Genomic DNA, 19,958 nt, shown 5'->3' on the forward strand with positions numbered 1-19,958 from the left:
TGAAACCAAATAACAAAACCTATTTTCAGATCAGCGGATGTGAGTGTGCATCAATCGAGCCTTAATGTGATCCGGAGTAATGTCATTAAAGCCTCTCCTCCAAGCTACTTTGCGAGATTCACAGCTGTATCTACGGCAGAGCGATGGATCTCGTCAAGCGAGCCTCCGGTCGGGTTTTGCGCTGCCTCCGGCCACAGTTTTTTTTTTTTTTTTTCCAGTTGGCATTCAAAGTTTCAGTTTCCATCTCCTGAATGGCTATCTCTCTGTATTAAATACCGTAACGTTATTGGCACTCAGGTAAAGAAGCGCGGAGACTGTTTTTACCAATCATGGGGTCAATCAGGACGCAGAACACTGTGGAAAAAAAACTGCGAAGCAGCGATAACGTGAAAAGTGAACCGCGTTATAGCGAGGGTTCACTGTATATGAAATAATTTATAAAAAGCAACTGAGTAATTTGTAGAATGGCTGTATATCTGAGTTTATCTAAGTATATCTGGGACTTCAGTCTCATGCCTAGCCTCATAATGCCTTAGCATTGAGGAGGTGGATTTATTTAAATAAGACAGTTTAGTCAAACATATGCAACACTTAACCTGCAGAACATAATATGAAAGTAAACTAAGAGTCAGTTTCAGCTGAATTTGGATTCAGATAGATCAAGTAGAAACTGACAAGAACCGGACGAAACAACAAAATGAAAACAAATTTATTTTCCAATATAAGATCAGAATGGTCCCACACTGCGGAAACCTTTCGTTTGAGGCTGCTCCATAGTTGGCGCTGTTCCGTAAAAGATCAAGAATTCGTTTGCTTCCTTATATACACAGTTTGGCGCTTTAATGTCATTTCGAAACAGTTCCTGTATCGGTCACGTGACTTGCTGAAACCAATATGCGCACCGACACGGGTTTTGGTCTATGGGCTTGACACATGCACCGACGCATCGGTGTTGCCGGACCCATCACTAGTGGATAGCTTTTTCATTAAAATCAACTTTTTTCATCTCTCAACCTGGTCCTACGACGTCTCACTCACCTCACCTCAACCCCGAATCATGACAGAAGGACCCGACCAGACAAGGTGAGAATCATGGTCAAATGAGTCAGGAAGAATGGATCCAACAGCAGCTGGAGTTGGCACAGAGGGATCTCTACAAGGATGTGGAAATCCTGCCTTCTACACTGCTGCTGGAGGAAATGGGAATAGAATCGGACTATGATTTGATGGCGAAACAGGATCGCTCCTCCCCGGAAACCTCCCAGACAGCTTCCAAGGACTATTCTGTTGATCTACCCATAAACTTTTATGAAATAGACTCAGAGAAGAAATTCAATTTCCTATTCAAACAATTCAAGAGAGACTCATTTATTTTGGAACTACTTCTCGAACTATACAATGAATTCATTCAGAAGAGACACTCCTCCACACACGCCGCTCCAGCCTCTCCACAGTCTCCGGGTCCAGCACCTACCACGTCTTCCGCTGGGGCTGCAGCGTTTTCCCCTTGATTGTTCCCAGGTGTGTCTCATTCCCTGATTACCCTCCCTGTGTATTTAAACCCACCTGTGTTTGTTCCTTGTCGGGTCCTTGTCTTAGTTGTAGTTCCAGACAGTCCAGGTATCTTATGTTTCTTGTTAGCCAGTTCTACCAGTGTGAACTTTACCGTCCGCTCAACTGTGCTGCCTGTGTTTTGGAACACATTGTGGATAGCTTTTTCATTAAAATCAACTTTTTCTTCATCTCTCAACCTGGTCCTACGATGTCTCACTCACTGCACCTCAACCCTGAATCATGACAGTAAGTTGTGTAGTTTCACAAATGCAATTCAACAAATCAAGTTTGTTTTTTAGAAATATCAGTATTTAATGTCTAATAATTCACTCAGTTACATTACAGTCAATCAGAAGTGGTTTCATAGCCCAAAAAGCATTAGAAATGTATTTTCCCCCAAAATCCAATAAATGTTTCATAAATCTCAAACTATTTTACTAACCTCTGTTCAGCATAGAACACTCATTAGCAATGTTTTAGACTTTGAACTCAAGTTGATCAAATGCATTCAGATTCCTTAAAAGGAAACACTCTTAAATATAATCCATCACAGCAATGTCAAATCACACAGCAACCAACCACCACAGCGTCAGGATTGTAAGCTTCACTTTCTCACAGCGACCTTCCCTTCTGACTGGACACTGTAAGAACCAAGAGAAAACAGACAGATGTTTATGGCTGCTGTTAGTCCCAAACACAATGGCACCCTGGGCAGAGAGCCACATCCTGTGTGTGTGACCAGACACGTCACTGTGGCACACAGCTGATATTAGACAACTGGTCAGAAAGGAGGATGAGGTGAGCTCATTTGGAGGATTTTCTCTTTTATGAGATTTTCTTTATTCACATTATTTTTATTTGTACATGCAGTAAGTTCCCTTGGCCCCAGAATCGAACCAGGGACTGTAGCCTCTTTGGTTCTGCTGCTGAGCCAGCTCATATTCAGCATATTTGCTCAAACTCTGTAATTTTTTTTACATACGCTAAATTGTTTAGTTTCCCTAATTTTGGATCTTTAATATCACTGCTTGACTTTATTTAATTCTCCCCCAATGATCATTGCTTTTACTCATCTTATTTACGACCTGTCATAGGTGCTGCTGTTGTCTGCATTTTGTTCAGACTTACAAATTCAAGTAAATTCAGACAAAAGCAACGAATGCAGGTCCCCACAGAGGTGGCGGCTAAAATGTCCCCTTTCTCTAAAGAACACAGGCATTACATTTAATTAGGCATGGCAAATGTCAGATTTATTTGTGCCCCCAAAAAGCCTCATCTGCAGATAAACTGCTAGAAGTGCCGTTTAATAATCCGGCTTCTCTGGTTTGCCACACTTCTCTCCAGTCCCGTTGTAACAGCGTGTGATGACAGTGCTTTATAGTTCCCTTTCACTTAAAATGCAAATATTTCCCAAGGTGAGTAAGGTGCTGGGATATTTAATGCACTTAATATAGACATAAAGACTGTTGTGGAAGCAGGAGCTAGATCAAAGAGGTGGGGCCCTGTGATTGGCTAATCATGTCTCATTGTTTCGGCCATTATTTTCCTCAACTTTTAATTTTTCCCTCTTAAGGATCATTGAGCAAGGCAATTACATGGAGTTGACCTTGTGTATTAAAGCAGGAGAGGAGGACAGGGAAGATGTCCCATCACATCCTTCTTTCTTTTTTTTTTAATTGTCTCTCACAACAATATATAAAAAAAGTGCGGGCGTCTGAGACACCATTACTACCCCTCTCCCAGCACCACCGCCCCTTCCCCTCCTCTGTGGTTGAAAATGAGTCAACGGAATATTAAGTCCCCGGCATTAGAATAAACACGTCGCGTGTTAAATCAAAATCCAATTCTGTGGTCTATTATTTTCTGGCATAGTAATGACTGCCAAGGATTAGGAATCAATATTTCACTGCAGCGGGGACATTACCGTCTTTATTCAGGCCGTAATTGAGTTTTGAGGAGAGGCCCTGCCCTGGAATCTGCATTAGAGATAAGGGCTGCCGTTCATGGAGGCCATTACACCTCGGCTTCAAATCCCTCAACCTTGCAACATATTAGCCTTACTACACTGTAACTAACTAATAAATACGCGCTCATAAGTTAGAACTGACTGTTGCTGACCTGGCCTAACTGTAGGAAGCACTCGCTCCTACTAGAGCTAATCTGTATTTACACCCGTCAGTAAAGTATGAATTCAATTGCTGAGCAGCTACTAACTGTGTGGGATTAGCTATGTGTAAAAAAAAAATTAAATCCGAAACGTTGAGCTGGCGCGTGCTTCCTGCTCTCTGCTTCTCTCCTGCCAGGACAGAGAAATGTCCCGGGCCGCACCGCCCCACGCGCGCACCAGCCAGATAATAGCCTATTAGCGCAAGTGGGATTAATTTGTAGCCAATTACAAGGCGTGAGTTGAAAGGGAATGCATAAATAAGGAGAGAGACCGGCGCACACACAGTGTGAGTATATGTGTGTGATAGAGGGTCCTCTAGGGGCCGGCTGTAAGCCAAAGAGGGTGTTGAAAGCTCGAACGGGGGAGAGAGAGCGCGAGAAACAAGAGGCGACGGGGAGGAGAGAGGGAGCTACTCAAAACTGAAGGAGCGGGAGAGAACGCGAGCTGGTTCGAGCTGCTCGCGCAGAGATACATCAGCGTCTGTCCCGCCTCCAGCTACTGTCCTGCGGTCACCGCACAGAGGTCGAACTCTGTGCGCTGCGTATGCGTGCGTGTCATCGCGGGCTAACTGCCACGCGCTGTGACTCTGGAGAAGTTCTGCTGAAGCGGAGAAGGATGCAGCCGAAAGAGCCGGAGACAAACAGGCAGAGAGAAGAAGTTTAAAGTTTGAGCGGACAAAAAGTAGCCTCCAGTCAGGCTTAAAGCTTCTCACCTGTCCACACTCCCGGACTTTCCATGGAAAACCTCCAAAAGCAGAGAACTCCACCTCAGGCTGGACGTGAACGGGACTCATGAGCTGGCCTTTCGTGTGACGTTTATCCTCCGAAATGAATATCATATAACCGTTTTAAATCCAACTGGGCTCAATTTGTGTATTCTATTATTATTATTATTATTATTATTATTATTATTATTATTTATTCATTTATTTATTTATTTATTTATTTTTATCTTTTTCACTTGTTCCTCTTCTTCGCATTTAATTCCGGATTCCTAAATTCCATAAAGTCTATGGGAAGGAGGGAGTAAAGTGATGAACCGAGACAGAGGCGCGGCATCCGGGCCTGGATCGGACGGGATCCAGGCGGTGATGGGACGGGACAGAGCCGCAGCAGGAGGGCCCGTGGTGGACACGCTCCAGCCCGCAATGAGTCGGGACAGACCGGGGAGCGGGGACGGGGTTCAGACGATGGTGGGTCCTGAGAGCGGGGAGATGTTGGACGCAGGCGCCGCCGCGGAAAAGCGGCTCTTCTCAGTGGCCGCAAGCAGAGATCTTCAGGCCGTAGAGAACCACACGGAGCCCCCGCCGGTGTTAGCTCCGCCACAACAGGTGAGAGGCGGGGGCCAAACTTTATGGAGGGTCTCTGAGGAGAGAATTAATTCCATTGCAACTTATTATTTATTATTATTATTATTATTATTATTATTATTATTATTATTATTATTATTTAGGAAAGCTCCAAATGAGCCAGATTAGTGACATGACAGAGGAGACAGAAACATGAAATGCACCGCCAGAAAAGTGAAATAAAACAAAGGGGGCGGGGGGTAGCTTTTTCCCATCCGGAAAACGTGATAATGTTCTTAAATTATTTACATGCATTCATGTCTGTCTTGATTTCGATCATGTTAAAAATTTCTCATAGTTTGGGTATGGTTGCTTTCACTGTGCTTTTTTAAAAAGTTGCTAATCAACATGACAGCAACTGCAAAACAACCAAAGCGCGCACACACACAATAAATTTAAGTGAAATTGATTTAAATTGCCAAACTAACAGAAAACTGTGAAAATTTACAAGATATCTGAATTATTTTTGTTTTATTTTTTGGCATAACAAAAATTTGCTCACACTAATCGAGACAAAATAAAAAATATTGGTATTTTTGCTCGGAAGTTTTCATAAATGTGAACAAAAAAAATCTAAAAATGTTAACGTCTTTCTTAAACCACATTTTTCCCTCTTCATTTGCTCTTTATCGGCTACATTACGTCCAGGTTTGCCATAAACTCATAAATAGTAGATCATTCTGTTTAATCCCTGTTGTGATCATGCTGCAATAATCTTTTCATGTAATGTCAATGACTCTTTTCCCACTCGCTCATATTATTTCAACTGAGAATGTTGATAGTATTAATGTGGGATTATTGCTGTGGACATGCTCCAGGCTGGCCTCATTAATAAATGAACGATCCTTATCTGTAGCCGTGGTTGGGACTCTTATCAGCTCAGCAGCGCACGGACACCTTCTGAGCTCCACATAAATCAGGATGTGCAAATCAACAGTAAACACGCTGCGCACAATCAGGGTCACAGCGAAAGGAGAATGGACGAATACTGTAAACATCATCCAAACATTCAGCTCCTATTTCAGCCATAAGATTAAGAATAACGTTTTGCCTTTATGGCCCACTCCATTTTGTACCACTCCAGACATGCAGAGGGTCATAAAATTGGATTGATTTGTTTTTTGTTTTGTTTTTTCCTTTGGGCGCCCAATGAGACAAGATCCAAGAATTTAGGCTGTTGTAAATTATTATTATTATTTATTAAGAATGAAATACAATTAAATGAATGTTTGATTTTTTTTAAATGTCAGAAGATAAATAAAACCCCAACGAAAACTCACGTAAATAAAAGAAACTAAAAAAAAACATAAGAAAAGAAAACAACAGGAAAAGAAAGAAAAGAAGTGGAAAGAAAAACTACCTACTAACTCAGACTTTTCTTCTTCGCCAGGGCCCCGGCCACCGTACCACCTCCTTCTCCGTCCTGGACATCTTGGACCCCAACAAGTTCACGAGCAACCGGCGACACACGTCGCCGTCGCAGCACGTGAGCCACCACGGGGAGCGCGAGCTGATCGCTTACGATGCGGAGAACCGGAGAGCAGGGCCAGGGGAGCGCGAGCTCAGTAGCCTGGAGCCCAGCAAGAGTTGCTACGTCGCAGAGGAATACCAGAGCAGTGAGTGGGATTCATTCTCAGCTATATTAGTGGTTGCTTCGTTTTTTGTTTTGTTTTTTTTTTTTGTTTCTGGGGGATATATTTTAAGGCAAACTATGGAGGCTTTTACTAAACTATTTTTAATTAGAGTGCTGACTCGTTTTTATTGATATTTACTATTTAAGGTGTGATAAATATTTTACCGTTGGGTCGTTTTATAAAATGCTTATTTATTATTATATGCATTTTTAACCACTACTACAGCCATGTTGGGGAAGTAGACTATTATTAAGTTTCCCGTTCACACGGCTAAACTTCAACAGAAAAATAAAGCAGGACTTTCCATCTGATAGGACGGAATTGTGAATCCCAGCCGACAGCTGAATCATTGTTTCAGGACGTGTCCGCTGCCTGTGCTGGGATCCGTCTAATCACTGAGAAATAAATAGATTTTAAAGCTGGAACATGCACTCAAATCCATCAGGAATGAAAATAGAGCGTGTTTCTAGTTGAAGACTTAATAATTCGTTTTCAAAAGGGGGAAAAAATCAATTTGGCTTCTATTTAGAGCTCAGTTTAGAGAAAATAAAGTTGACAGGCTGCAGTGTGTGTGTGTGTGTGTGTGTGTGTGTGTGTGTGTGTGTGTGTGTGTGTGTGTGTGTGTGTGTGTGTGTGTGTGTGTGTGTGTGTTTAGATCTGATCGGAGGTGTGTGTTATTAATTGGTGAATATCTGTTTCCAGCAGCAGACTGAAGGAACTAATAGAACTCACCTAAACTGCAATCAGATCGCATTCTTTTATTTTTTCTTTTTAACATGAACATGTATTTTCCTTTTTTTTAATCGTGTTCGCGTTAACAGACGTGTTGCTGCGTCTTACAATCACTTAGACAAATCAGACACACCAATGAAACCCAGCGATGTTAAACCTGGCAAAATAAATAAAAACGTTTTCCAACAAGACGAACATAATGATTATAATTATGATAATGATAATATTATTGATTTATATTTAGAGGAGATTAAATAAAAAAAATTCACGAGATATTTTACTAAATAAATAACGAATGTCTCTCATCTAATCTGAACTGTTCCAGAAAAATTCAATCGATAATTCGATGATAATTATATACTCTAGATGTTATAGATGCTACATATATGTTTTAATAAGAGTTGCAGAGTTTTGGAGATTGAATAAATCAATCAATTAAATAAATAAATATTTTTTTATATATATAAATCAGATTCCAGTTAAAAAAAACTAAAGCTAACATTTTAACTATTATATAATAATTAAACCCGTAATAAAAAAAATTCATATAACCTCTGTTGTTTTTATTGATTAAACATTAGCTAATTAGAGCACGGAGATGTTTTAAACTAAACAGCATTTCTATTCATTCATTGTCACGTGCTCAAAATATCTGAATTGGTTACTCTAAATTTAAGTATTATTTTATAGCATAACTCATTAAAATCTGTGCATATAAATAAAAAAAATAATAATAATAGTCCTATTTGAAAATGTTTTTCAGAGTCTGTAAGTCTGTTTTCTTTCTCAGCTTTCAAAGCATTTTTTCCATTACTTAGAAGAAATTCAGTCAAAATATTTTTAATTTTTTTGAATATTGAAAACATTTTCATTTATATTTGTGTTGTGGTTTTACTGCCAGTCTGATCAGGCCTGCTGCCAGTCAGACCTGGTTACTGTGGAAGCCCAGCAGCTTTTATTGCCTTTTAATTAATTTTCTTTAAATGTCGGTTTAATTTTTTAAGTTGCTGCAGTTGGAATTTCCATCACATTTTCTATTATTTTTGTTATATATTGCAATATATAATAGATAAATTAACAGAAGCTAACTCCTGGAGGCCAGAGCCTCCAGCAAACCTGAAAGCCCCGTTTTATTTCTGTTTATGTTTTACTTCAATTCTATATTTGCTGGGCATAACTAGGATCAAACAAAAATTATCCAAATATCATTGGATATTTTTTAATCTCACAAACGAGACTCATTGGGACATATTCTAATTTCTCCTTTAACCATTTTTTTCATGACAGGTGAAAATTAATAATGAATAAATACAGTAAATGACTAAGCCCATAATTCTTCATACCCTGGACTGATTCATGTTTAGAGTTGTCTTTTAATATTGACCAACATGTTTCTTCTGACTGTAATATTCATATTTTAGTGGTTCAGAGATACACCTGACTTTGATCTGACAGATAATCTGTGCAGGGAGCTGATTAGGGTGATAGCAAAGTTAGTATTGGAAACATGCAAAAAGCAGCAATTATGATATAGATTTGACTGATTTAATGGCAATATTTTTTGTTCCTTTGATTATTGAAAAAGGTAATAATTTGACATTCAGATTTTTTTTTTTTTTTACAAAAACGTGAATGAAAAACTTTTTAGAATTGGTGCTCTTTTCGCACTGTTTTATCATCTTTAACCAAAGCCTGACTCAGACCTGTATCTAGCTGTAAATGATTATTAAATAAATTGCTAAATAAATTGAATAATTTTAATCTGTAGTTGAAGCAACAAACATCTGCAGCTATAAGTCAGTTCATCATATCTGAACTGTGATGTTTAACTACAGAGCCTGGCAAAAGTACGCACACCCCTTTAAATATTTTCACATTAGAACCAACAAACCTCAATCTAGTTTATTGGGATTGCCTGTAAATGACTTTGACTAGGCTACTCTAACAGCCTAGTCTAAGCCGTCCCATAATACCAGTGTGGCTGTTCAGGCTGATTATCCTGCTGGAAGCTGGAGCCTCTAACAGCTTCTCCTCCAGGATTTTCCTGATTTGGCTCCATTCGCGTTCCAGTCAGCTCTGACAAGCTGGAGAGAAAATGTCCCCACAGCATCATACTGCCACCAGCATGCTTCATCATAGGGGCGGTGTGCCACACACAGCATGCAGCATTTAGGCCAAAAACCCCTGATTCTGGTTCCATCTGCTGGCTCGTAGCGAACTTTAACTAGGACATCGTGGAGGTTTCCGTCATCAAGTTTGAGCTAAAGTGTTGAAACAACAGCTGCTGTTAGAGATACCTCAACCAACTATTGGGGGAAAATACTGTATAGTATATACAGTCATATTCAGTAAATTAGAATATGTGTTCCAATGAGTCCCGTTTGTCAGATTAAAATCACTGCCTGAGGCAGTAAACAGAGTTTGAATTAAGCCCAGCCCACATTTCTGTGAAAAAAGTTTTTATATTGATCTGATGTAATATTCTAATTTTAAATGTCATAGGGTTTATTTTAGCTCCAAGTGAAAAATAATCATAATTAACAGAAATAATATAAATGTAATAAATATATAGAATGTGTTTCACATTGTGATTAAGTTCCTGAAATAAATGAGTTTTTCAGTAATATTCTGATTTATTGAATGGCTCTGTGGACGTAACTTTCAGTAGGCAGATACTTATGTATTAAGAATCTTTTTTTTTTTTTGGCCAATATAATTTTCTATTTGAGAAAATTTATTTTTTGATTCACTTCATTTAAATACAGATTTTAATGCTGAAATGAGATCTGTCTGTCTATCCATCTGTCTATCTCTCTCCATCTCTATACTCAGCCAAATAATCAAGACGTTTGGACAAGAAGAACCTGACTAGTTCTGAGAAACACAAAGCTACAATTAACAGTTGCTCAGTTAACAGTTGAGAAAAGGCAGAAACAGAAATCAGTAGCTTCATTTCCTTCCCTTCATCCGGTTAATCTGAGTTATTCCAGATTGACACGTACTTGATGATTTCATATCCAGTTTGCTGGATGTGATTTCATCCCAGCAGGACAGTAGACCTCCAAGACAAGCAGACTTGTCTTGGATTCCTGCCTGAGGTGTTAGCTACATCTGTTTGTGGCTAAAGGAGAACTGTTTGACTGGCATTACCACAGGTTCAAGCTTCCTGCACCTAAACTGTTGTTGTGTTCATCTTTCAGAGGACAGTTTTGTATACCGAAGTCCAGATGAGGAGGACTATCACCGCTCTGGGACTCCAGACTCTGAGGGTCCAGATGGGACCTACAGCAGCGAGGAGAGCAGCTCTGCTCTGCCTAGCAACGGAGACAGAGAGTTGGGCCAGCATGGCCACTCTGACCCCAGCAGAGACACAAAGAGCCCCGGTGGAGGGCCCCCGGCTCAGATCAGCAGCAGTCAGATCAACGCAGGGCAGGGCACCAAGCCCAAGAGGAAACGCTCCGGCTCGGACTCCAAGTCAGGGAAGCCCCGCAGGGCCCGGACTGCCTTCACCTACGAGCAGCTGGTAGCGCTGGAAAATAAATTCAAGTCCACACGCTACCTGTCGGTGTGCGAGCGCCTCAACTTGGCCCTGTCCCTATCCCTCACCGAGACCCAGGTCAAGATCTGGTTCCAGAACCGCCGGACAAAGTGGAAGAAGCAGAACCCTGGAGCCGATACCTCGGCCCCCACGGCAGGGGGAGCCGGAGGAGCAGGGGGCGCAGGTGGGGGGACAGGGGGAGGCCTGGGCAGCCTGAGTCCTCTGAGCCCATCTCCTCCGGTCAGCGGCCACCTGGCCATGCACGCTGGCTACGCCGGACACCACCACCCCCCCACAGGGAGCCTGGTGCAGCTGCCTTTCCTCACCGCCAGCCATGTCCTGTCTCCATTCATGCTGGGAACTCAGAGCTATGCTGCGCCTGCCTTCTACAGCACACACCTGTAAAGCCACACAGTGAACTGCAGAGCAGCAAACCTTTTTACTACCAGTACCTGAAGACTTTAAATCAGTGGATTATTTTGATAGATTGTGAATATGAACCAGAACTTGTACATAAATCTATGTTGTAGCTTCCTCTGAATGCTATCTGGACCTGCGTGATAGACCAAGAATTGAGTTCTTTCTTTCTGTTTAATTTCACATCTGTACAAATACTGAATGTTTATTTAAGACGTAAGGAATGGCTTTGATCTATCATCAGTATTGTGTAATTCCAGCTGTGATCGTTTTCATTTCCCTTATTTATTGAATTTGTTCCAGTTGCTATGAAATCCCTGGATGTACCAAATCCTCAGCCCAACATGACACTGTCCTTTGATATTAAAAAGATGAATAATTAAGTGCAGAGATGGAGGCTTTTGGATTTCTTCTGGGGGTTTTGTTTTCTACAGAGGGTTGCAGAGAAACCATAATTCCATTTCACAACCTCACTTCTTTTCCCCATTATTGTCCTTTCTGTTTAAAGATGAGAGAGGGCACAAATAGGATGAGGCTGTTGAGCTCAAGTACTTGGCAGAATAAATAAAAATAGCCTTAAAACATATAGATGAGTATTCCTTACCAAGAGTTTCTAAAAGAGTAAGGCAGAAAGCTCTTTATTTTAAAAAGGGGTAAATTCTGTTCCATCTTTATGTACTTAAGACAGTAATTGACCATTTGCTGCCAAATTTAACTTGATAAATCTTTTTACTTCTGTGTATATATTTCACCAAAGAGGAGAGTAGATAAAGACAGGAGTTGAGCTGTTCTGTTTCCCATTTAAAACCAAAATCTGTTTAATATGGCATTCAACATCCTGGACAACCCCCCAAATCTAAAACAGTCCCTTATTTTAACATTGGCACAAATAACAATGTTAAAATAAGGGATGGCTTCAGATTTGGGGTTGGAATATTCTAAAAAGTTTTCAAAATAAAAATAAAGATCTATACAAACTTTGGAAGCAAAGGCCAAACCAAAACAGAACACATGCAGAGAGCTTGGCCTAACCCCCAAGCCTATAAAAACCACAGCAGGAATTTGGAATTAAAAATAGACTGCACTGTTAGGGAGAGATGAATAATCTCCAAAGTAAAATCAACACTTTACAGGTCCATCTGAGCATGAATGAACCAATTAGATTAAAAAAAGTTCCTCGGTTAAAGGATTTCCCATTGACAGCTTCATAAACTACCTATATGGAACAGAAAAACATTAGACAACTGTTGTTTTCTTGTAAAAAGCAGTTGTATTTTATTATTGCTGCCTAATGATCAATAAAGACACACAAATGGTTGTTAGTGGGTCTAGTCTATCTATGAGTAGATTTCTAAATTTCTTCATGTTTACCTAAAGATTCTGGCTGACAGCGTGCTTCTATCACATTAACCTAGATTTTTATGTACTGACTCCATAGATATGAAGTTCAGTCGCTGTTACAGAGTACTCAGTTAAAGTTTTATTGCTGAAAATGACAACTTTTATATCTGCGATAGAAGTGTTGCTCCAACTCTGAGCTGCTGAGTGGCTCCTTGGTTCAAACTGCTATAGTGGGAGGAGTTATCCTCAACGGAACCTCATACTGGAAATGATCAAATCTGGGGGAAAAACATTTCAGGATCTCATAGTTGAAATATCTATAATTATAGACCACTAACCCAGTTAGATTGCTCTTTACTTTTATTGGTAAATGTGGAAAAATATGTACAAAAACTTTTAAAATATGGATTTGTAGTGGGCAAAGACGTTCCTAACTCACCAGGATTCCAACCTGACCTCAGCATGGCAGAGTGAGTATCATCATATGTGACAGCAGGTAGAACCTCACCTTCACAATCATGTTAACTCGATTCTGTAGCTTCTGAACAGTTAACCTGTCATTCACGAGAGGACCCAAATTTGGGTCCTCTCGTGTCTTGTGAATGACAACCTGTGAATGACAGGTTAAACAGCTGCAGAGAGGAACCAAAATCATTAAGTAGTTTGTAGTATGAATATGACAAGGGAAGAGCTACTTTAAACCATTCTCTGTTTTACTAAACTTTACTTTTATGATGCCAGTGCTTAACATTGTCTTACTTCTTTTTCCATACTTGTGTACTAGATCCTAATTTATCCCTACTTGAAGCAGAGACAGTAAGACAACAAGCCAAGACATTTCCCTATGGTACAAATGATTTTAATGCACACAGTAGTATTAAACCTAACTCATGCATTACCCCATAATACATAAATTAATCATTCAGCAAAAGTAGAAAAAAGTAAACATCTGGGTATCTGTGTACAGAACAAAGACAGGATCATACAAACAATGCAATATTTGACTTAGTATATTTAACAGAAATGTCCTTGTTATCAGCAAGACGTCCTTTTTGCAGGAATTGTGTGAATGTTAGCTTGGCGTTTATCAGTGGAAGTAGATGGGCACGTACTGTATGAAGGCTGCACCGACTGTAGTTTTCTGGCTGATCACTGATCTTAAAAAGTCTGATCTGCAGATTCCAATTTTGATTGATATTGATTTTGGGAACATGTTTGTGAATATTTCAATTGAGAAAACATACAGTCACAGTGTAGAAACAAGCTGATCTGCTGGTGAGATTTTAGCTCATGCAGCTTAAAAAAATATTTGTATTAATGTGATTCAGTGAAATCATGCTTATTTTTACCTCCACTGGGTTACATGGCCCTATACTGGCTCAAACACATAAATTATCCGAGAAACTTTCCTTGTGAGAGTCCCTCCAAAAACATGAATATTGTGAATGTTCCTTCAGTCATGAAATGCAGGTACATAAGCTCACACTTACATTAAAAACTGTGACTCAGTTTCTTTACGCAGATTTTAAGAGTCCTTGATCGTTGTGAAAGAGGCTGTTTATAGAGTACATCGACAGAAACACGGTCAGTTGAGGGCGTAGTTAAACTGGTTGGAGAACTTGTCGTGTTTTCTCCTGTCTGCTTTACTTAACACCTGAGCCACTCTGCGCATGGTGCTCCTAGAGAGGGGAGGTGGACAAGAAAACAAAAGCAGAGTTTTACAACTTCCTGACAGGACCACATGGTTACCACTTAGCTCAGCTCAGTGAAGGCTTAGCCAAAGCTGAAGAGACATACTTGTTGAAGACCTTTCTCTCCAGTCTGGAGCGCGACGTGTTGCTGGTCTGCTTTAGATCGCTGAGGTTAGGGTATTTCTTTTTTTTCCCCTTCCGTTTTTTACCTCTCACCTGACTGGAGCCCAGGTCTTCTCCTGTTGCTGCTTCGATGTCACGCATCAAGTCCACATCACGCCAGTCTGCAACACATTTCCACACAACAGAGAGTGAGCATAATGAAGCTAGATGGGAGAGGAGAAACAAGACAAACTGGAGGTGTTGAAACTAACACTTTCCACCGTTCATCTTTCCTCTTCTTTGTTTTGTGCATCCAATGCATCCACCTTTAGCACCTTCATTACTTCATTTACACACTACGCAGCTTAGCTTTAGTTATTTGGAATTTCCTTTTTGTTGGTAGTTTAATAAACATTTTATGTAGCTTTTGTCATGTCTTGAGACAGCTTTCTAACAGATGGGGTTTTACATCAGATTTACATCATAAATGAGACTGAGCTACTGAGAGTTAACATCCTGGATCTTGCACACAGTGCCGTGGAAGTGATTGGTACGTCTGAATTCAATGATCTGGATGTATGAAAGTCAGTGGTGGACACCATCAACTAAAAGGTTAGTTGTGCTAACCCTAAAGCACTAATTACAAGCATTAATTCCACTGAAGTATTTAGCTTCTGCTAAATAATATGTACCAACATAGTATTTAGCAGAAGCTAACACTAAAACTCCACACTCAACACCTGACTTAGCATAAGCTAAGGCTACAGCTCTACACCAACATGTTACTGAGCGGAAGCTAACACTAAACATGGTATTTAGCAGTAGCTATTGCTAAGGCACTAAATTCAACCATGTCATTAACCAACATAATATATCGCCATCAACACAGCCAAGTTTGTCATTACACATCTACCTGTACGGTTGCACTTCAGGAAGTGGTTTTGTGGAACAGACCTTTCACTTTTAGAGGTCAGTTTTAGAGTTGTTGAGTTTTGTTAATTCCTGATTTTGCCCAATTCTTAACCGTCAATAACCAAAACTTCAACACAGATGTCAAACTTTATTCAGCAGAAAGTCACAAAACAGTCAAGTAAATTAATGTTTTTAGAATCTATCCAGAAAAAAAATAATCAAGAGGGAGTGAAGTGCGCTCAGTCTTTTCAAAGTTAGCAAATATGCTAAAGTGCTAAACAAAAAATCAGCTTCGCTACTAGCAGATTCGCAAAACGGAGTCCACCACTGGTGAAAGCTTTTACCGCCAAAGTCATCTTTTGTTTTTTATTTTACAATTTAATCATGAGGTCTTCATTTAGTCAAGATTTGACAACATCTATGGCTTTTTAACATCCAATCAATCATTAGTTTTAATTAATTTTTCCATCCATTCGGCAATGAAAGTATGCAACATATCCCAAAAACAAAAGGTTAGCAACTGGGTATGTCTCCAGTTTCTTCTCATAACAATTACACAAAAAGCAATTTGACAAAGAAGTGTAATGAAGTAATAGCATCTGATAAGGTAAATGAGCTCCAACTGCTCAGTTTCACAGAGCACGGGAAGCGAATGCCGTGTCCTCTGGGCTTATTTGGATCCTATTCTGGTGTTAATGAAAAGTGTAGTGCCATAATGCTGGCTGATAAAGTAAAAGCGGCTGGAATGCAGAGTAATGATGATCTAAACGAAGAGAAGCCTCTCGTTAATGATGGACTGCGGTAGAATTAGAGATAAACCTGCAGTAATTCAAAGTAATTACACTGTGATTGTGATGGGATTGAGGTCTGCTCACTGCTCTGTCAAAACATTGACCTCAGCTCATCAGCTGTATGACCCTGGGTCTGACTGGATCTTGAAGACTGGATCTTCAACTATTCCGCACACACACACGAAGGCGAATGTAATTGAGTTTAAGTGAGTAGTTGCTAATAAAAGAGGGGCTGCAACATACAAACGTTCAGTTTGTATGCTGGTTTTTGTTGCTCAGGTCTAAGAGAAAAAGCAACAAAAACAAAAGGTCAGATGTGAGATGAGAGGGTAAAGGAGAAGAAATACGAAGAAAGGAAAGCGAGCCTATGAATTCAATCAGAACTGCAGCAGGGCTCTTTTCTCTGTCAACACCTTTTAGCCCATCCAGATGGGGCCTGCGGGGGTTAGGGCAGGGGCCAGCCCACACACTCATACTCTGAGGTATCTGGGGTCTTTGGTTGGTTCATCTCTAAGCTACGCTCTGCTAAGCACAGCGGCCCTGCCTGTCTGTGTGTGGGAGAATAAATCCAGACCATCCCAGTGTAGCGGCGCATCCATTCCTCTCATCTCTGTCAGCTGGTCAGCTTCATGGATCCGACAGGCATATCAGTGCCTGTCGTCTGTTAAGGTTGAAATAGACGGCAGCCAAGATCGTTAACATCCCAGCCTGAAATCTGTTTGTTTAAAATGTATCCTGTAAAACAAACCTTTCCTCATGAACCTGAACAGCTTTTACAACCTGTTTCAGAGCCGTCTACACAGTAAAATACCCGAAGCAGCACATTTCAGCATAAAAGCTCCTGGGATCAGCTGGAACCAGACAATACTCTTTGGTGTGGATGCCGTTACTGAATGCAGAAGACGAATACATTTTCAGTCTCACAGGAAGTAGATAGGTAAGATTTTGTTTTAAGAGTAATGAATTTTCAAAATTTTCTAGAACCAATTAAATGGTTTCATTCACTTCCTCCATTACCATTGCCAAACTACATCCCTATATTGCTATGTTTCAGATGACGTAGCACAGACGTTACCCAATGCACATGGAGGGCCAGAAGTAAATTCAGCCTATTTATTTCTGTTGATCCAGCATCAAAATGTCTAAAGTCTGAGTCCTTTACGGTTGCTCCAACCATTCAAATAAAGAAAAAGATAAACGTTTTTTTTGTGTTTCGAAGGTAGTTGGTCACAAGCGAGTTAATTTTAAAAACCTTACTGAAAAAAGAGGAGAAAAGTGGATCAATAATCTACAGCTAAAAGCAGGAGGTGCGGAAACTAACAATGCCAGAGTTTGCAGCACCACTTTCTAACAGGAAACAATCGCATCGTTTAAATTGTATTTTCAGATATTTTATTGGACAGTTACTTAGAAAGACAAGCATTCATATCCTCCTGACTACCAAGAAAAAAATGTTGTCCAATCACCATTTTTTTAAAAATCCCACAGTGTTTGTAAGGTAATAAAAGGTTTTATGCACTTACTTTGTCTCTTCCCATAAAATGTATTACTGATAAATGCCATTTTTATGAATTAGAAAAAGGAGGGTACAAAAGTCCCACCCCTTCACATCTGGCATTATTGAAAAGCCCTAAATATCCTCTCCAGATACCAAAAGGAATTAATTCAGTAGAATGCAGGGGGTGGGAGATATTCAAGTTTAGAAATATCCTCTACAGAGGACAAAAATGAACTGCTGGTAGTCAGGAGAGGATATGTAAGGTAAGATATATTATTTTTATGCCCTAGTGTGGTTGTCTTCAGAGTGCTAATGTTGTTAGCAGCTAGTTCAGTGTCGAGTCACAGAGAGAAAATATAATGTTTATTCAGTGGGACTTGAATGGTAAAAAATAAAAATAAAAAAGCTAAATAAATTAAATATAACATATCCAGCCATACAGTCACCATGAGAGGTTACTATTCCCCCACATGCTTTGTGTCTGGCCATGGGGTTTCTGTAGATCAGTGCGAATCCAGCCTCCTACAGCGACTCAACATTAACGTACAACTCCAGCATGAATTTGGGTTTACAGAAGCTAAATAAATTATTTACCAGGAAATTCAAGCTCATAAAATAACATGGGTTAGTTCGTTGTTAGCGATAACATCCTTATCATAGACTAAAATTACTTATAAGGTAAGGTAAGGTAATTTTATTCATATAGCACATTTTCAACAACAAGGCAATTCAAAGTGCTTAACATGAGTTAAAAGGAAATACAAACAAAATAACAAACCAAAGGAAAAGAGGAAAGGATACATTAGGGCAGATGGGAACATTCAGACAAAACAAAGGAGCAAAACAAAGACATGAGTGAAGGCAGTGATGTCAAAGGGCCATGAAGCCAGGTGGCTGTGGTCCCTGGCATAGTCCGACAGAGGTGTTTATCGAGGAATTATGTCCTTGGGAGCGCTCAGCTCCATGGAAACAGGAGGGGATGAGGTGGGAAGGAGCGTTGTGTTTACATATCTTCAAGGAGATTAGAGATATGCAGCCCTTCCAAAGCAACATGGGGAAAGCCAATTCAGAAACAAAATGTCTTAGGTTGGGAAGATTATAAATTTCAATCTTCCCTAAAGTCTCTCCGATACATCTCAGTTCCCAATCATCCAAATTAGTTTGGTCGTTCCACTGAGCCGAAACTAGCAACTTCTCCAAGATCGATTCCATCCGGTTAGTGAGTTTTAGAGTCCTCATCTCTGTCCACACCAACAGTCTCAGTGTTTGCTAGTTCGGACAAGTCCGTCACAAATTTGTCGATAATCCAGGAATCCACAAGCTCCAAACAGCAGAAATCCTGTTATCATAAATAAATCCAGGGTGAATCCTGCCGGGTGTGTCCCCGCAGGACAAGAGGGCTCTCCTGTGCCCAGAGTTCTTGTCGAAAATTTGATCAACTGCATTGAGGGATCGGTTGACCAGATCCACAATTTGTAGATTTGGATGATGTGCAAAGAAAGGCTCCAAAAATATAGGAAAAGACAGGACAAAAACAGAGCAAGCAGGGCAGACAAGGGCAGGAAGGGAGCAGAGGAAAAAAGCGTCCGCCTTCAGCGAGAGCAAGAGAGAAAGCACAATTCACTACGCACCTGGCAGAAACAAGTCGACAGCCATCTAGTGCTGCTTTTGAACCTAAATGCTTGACCCAATTTGAAACTAAATGATTGTATTCTCCAGGCTTTTCAAAGCATTCTGCTGGCTCATTGTATAATATGAACCCTGCAGCTCCAGGTAGGAGCTGCAGGGTCCTACCTGCAGGGTAAATCCTCAAGATTATAAGAGAAGTCTTTTTTTTACCGAGATAATACAGATCATATCCTAAATATACGCAGATTTTTTTGAGATACCTCAGCTGTTCCAGCCTATTTAGGGCATTAGCGTACTGTTGTGATCAACTTTGCTTTGTTTTGAACCTGAGAAATCCCCTTCTGGCCCTCCATCTGAATTTTGTGCGTCATCTGGGTCACGTGACTGAAACCCAGCAATAGGAAGACTGCAATTCTAAAACAGAAAATCAACATCATCGTTCACAAGTCGGCTGAAATTCAAACGGAGAAATCCAGCTCAATGGGAGAAATCCCAGATGGAGCACTGAAGGGTGATGAGAATCGACCAGAATTTCACAGCAAGGCATCAGCCATGCTAGTATTACAGCAAAGTCGTTCCGTTTTATCCTTTTGAGTTTTCAACC

At 40.3% G+C, this 19,958-nt stretch overlaps 2 protein-coding genes and 1 long non-coding RNA gene across 7 annotated transcripts in view; 2 read left to right on the top strand and 1 right to left on the bottom strand.

The window, feature by feature from the left end:
• Positions 1-19,958, top strand: part of LOC106911700 (uncharacterized) — a 407,869-nt gene that overhangs the window by 277,789 nt on the left and 110,122 nt on the right. The window lies entirely within an intron of this gene.
• On the top strand, positions 4,062-11,378 carry nkx1-2b (NK1 homeobox 2b). Its single transcript, XM_014978456.2, has 3 exons — positions 4,062-5,051; positions 6,460-6,685; positions 10,636-11,378. The coding sequence occupies exons 1-3, from the start codon at positions 4,755-4,757 to the stop codon at positions 11,376-11,378; spliced, it is 1,266 nt and encodes a 421-aa protein (XP_014833942.1). The 5' UTR covers positions 4,062-4,754.
• uvssa (UV-stimulated scaffold protein A) overlaps positions 13,575-19,958 on the bottom strand; it is a 45,013-nt gene continuing 38,629 nt past the window's right edge. For 4 of the 5 annotated variants that reach the window (XM_088009291.1, XM_088009290.1, XM_088009289.1 and 1 more), the window contains 2 exons: positions 14,529-14,706; positions 13,575-14,410 (listed from right to left, as the gene is read on the bottom strand). In XM_088009291.1, coding sequence (XP_087865417.1) covers positions 14,317-14,410; positions 14,529-14,706 — 272 coding nt within the window. In that variant the 3' untranslated portion in view covers positions 13,575-14,316. The remainder of the gene's footprint in view (positions 14,411-14,528; positions 14,707-19,958) is intronic. The other variant, XM_088009292.1, reaches the window with a different exon arrangement.

The sequence above is a fragment of the Poecilia mexicana genome, unplaced genomic scaffold (genome assembly GCF_051168715.1).
Source record: "Poecilia mexicana isolate PSO_F unplaced genomic scaffold, ASM5116871v1 scaffold_10, whole genome shotgun sequence".
Taxonomy (NCBI): domain Eukaryota; kingdom Metazoa; phylum Chordata; class Actinopteri; order Cyprinodontiformes; family Poeciliidae; genus Poecilia; species Poecilia mexicana.

Coding starts and splice junctions, on each gene's coding strand:
- nkx1-2b (XM_014978456.2), top strand. CDS start 4,755: ATGAACCGAGACAGAGGCGCGGCATCCGGGCCTGGATCGGACGGGATC. Junction 5,052..6,459: donor TGTTAGCTCCGCCACAACAG/GTGAGAGGCGGG, acceptor CTTCTTCGCCAG/GGCCCCGGCCACCGTACCAC. Junction 6,686..10,635: donor CGCAGAGGAATACCAGAGCA/GTGAGTGGGATT, acceptor TTCATCTTTCAG/AGGACAGTTTTGTATACCGA.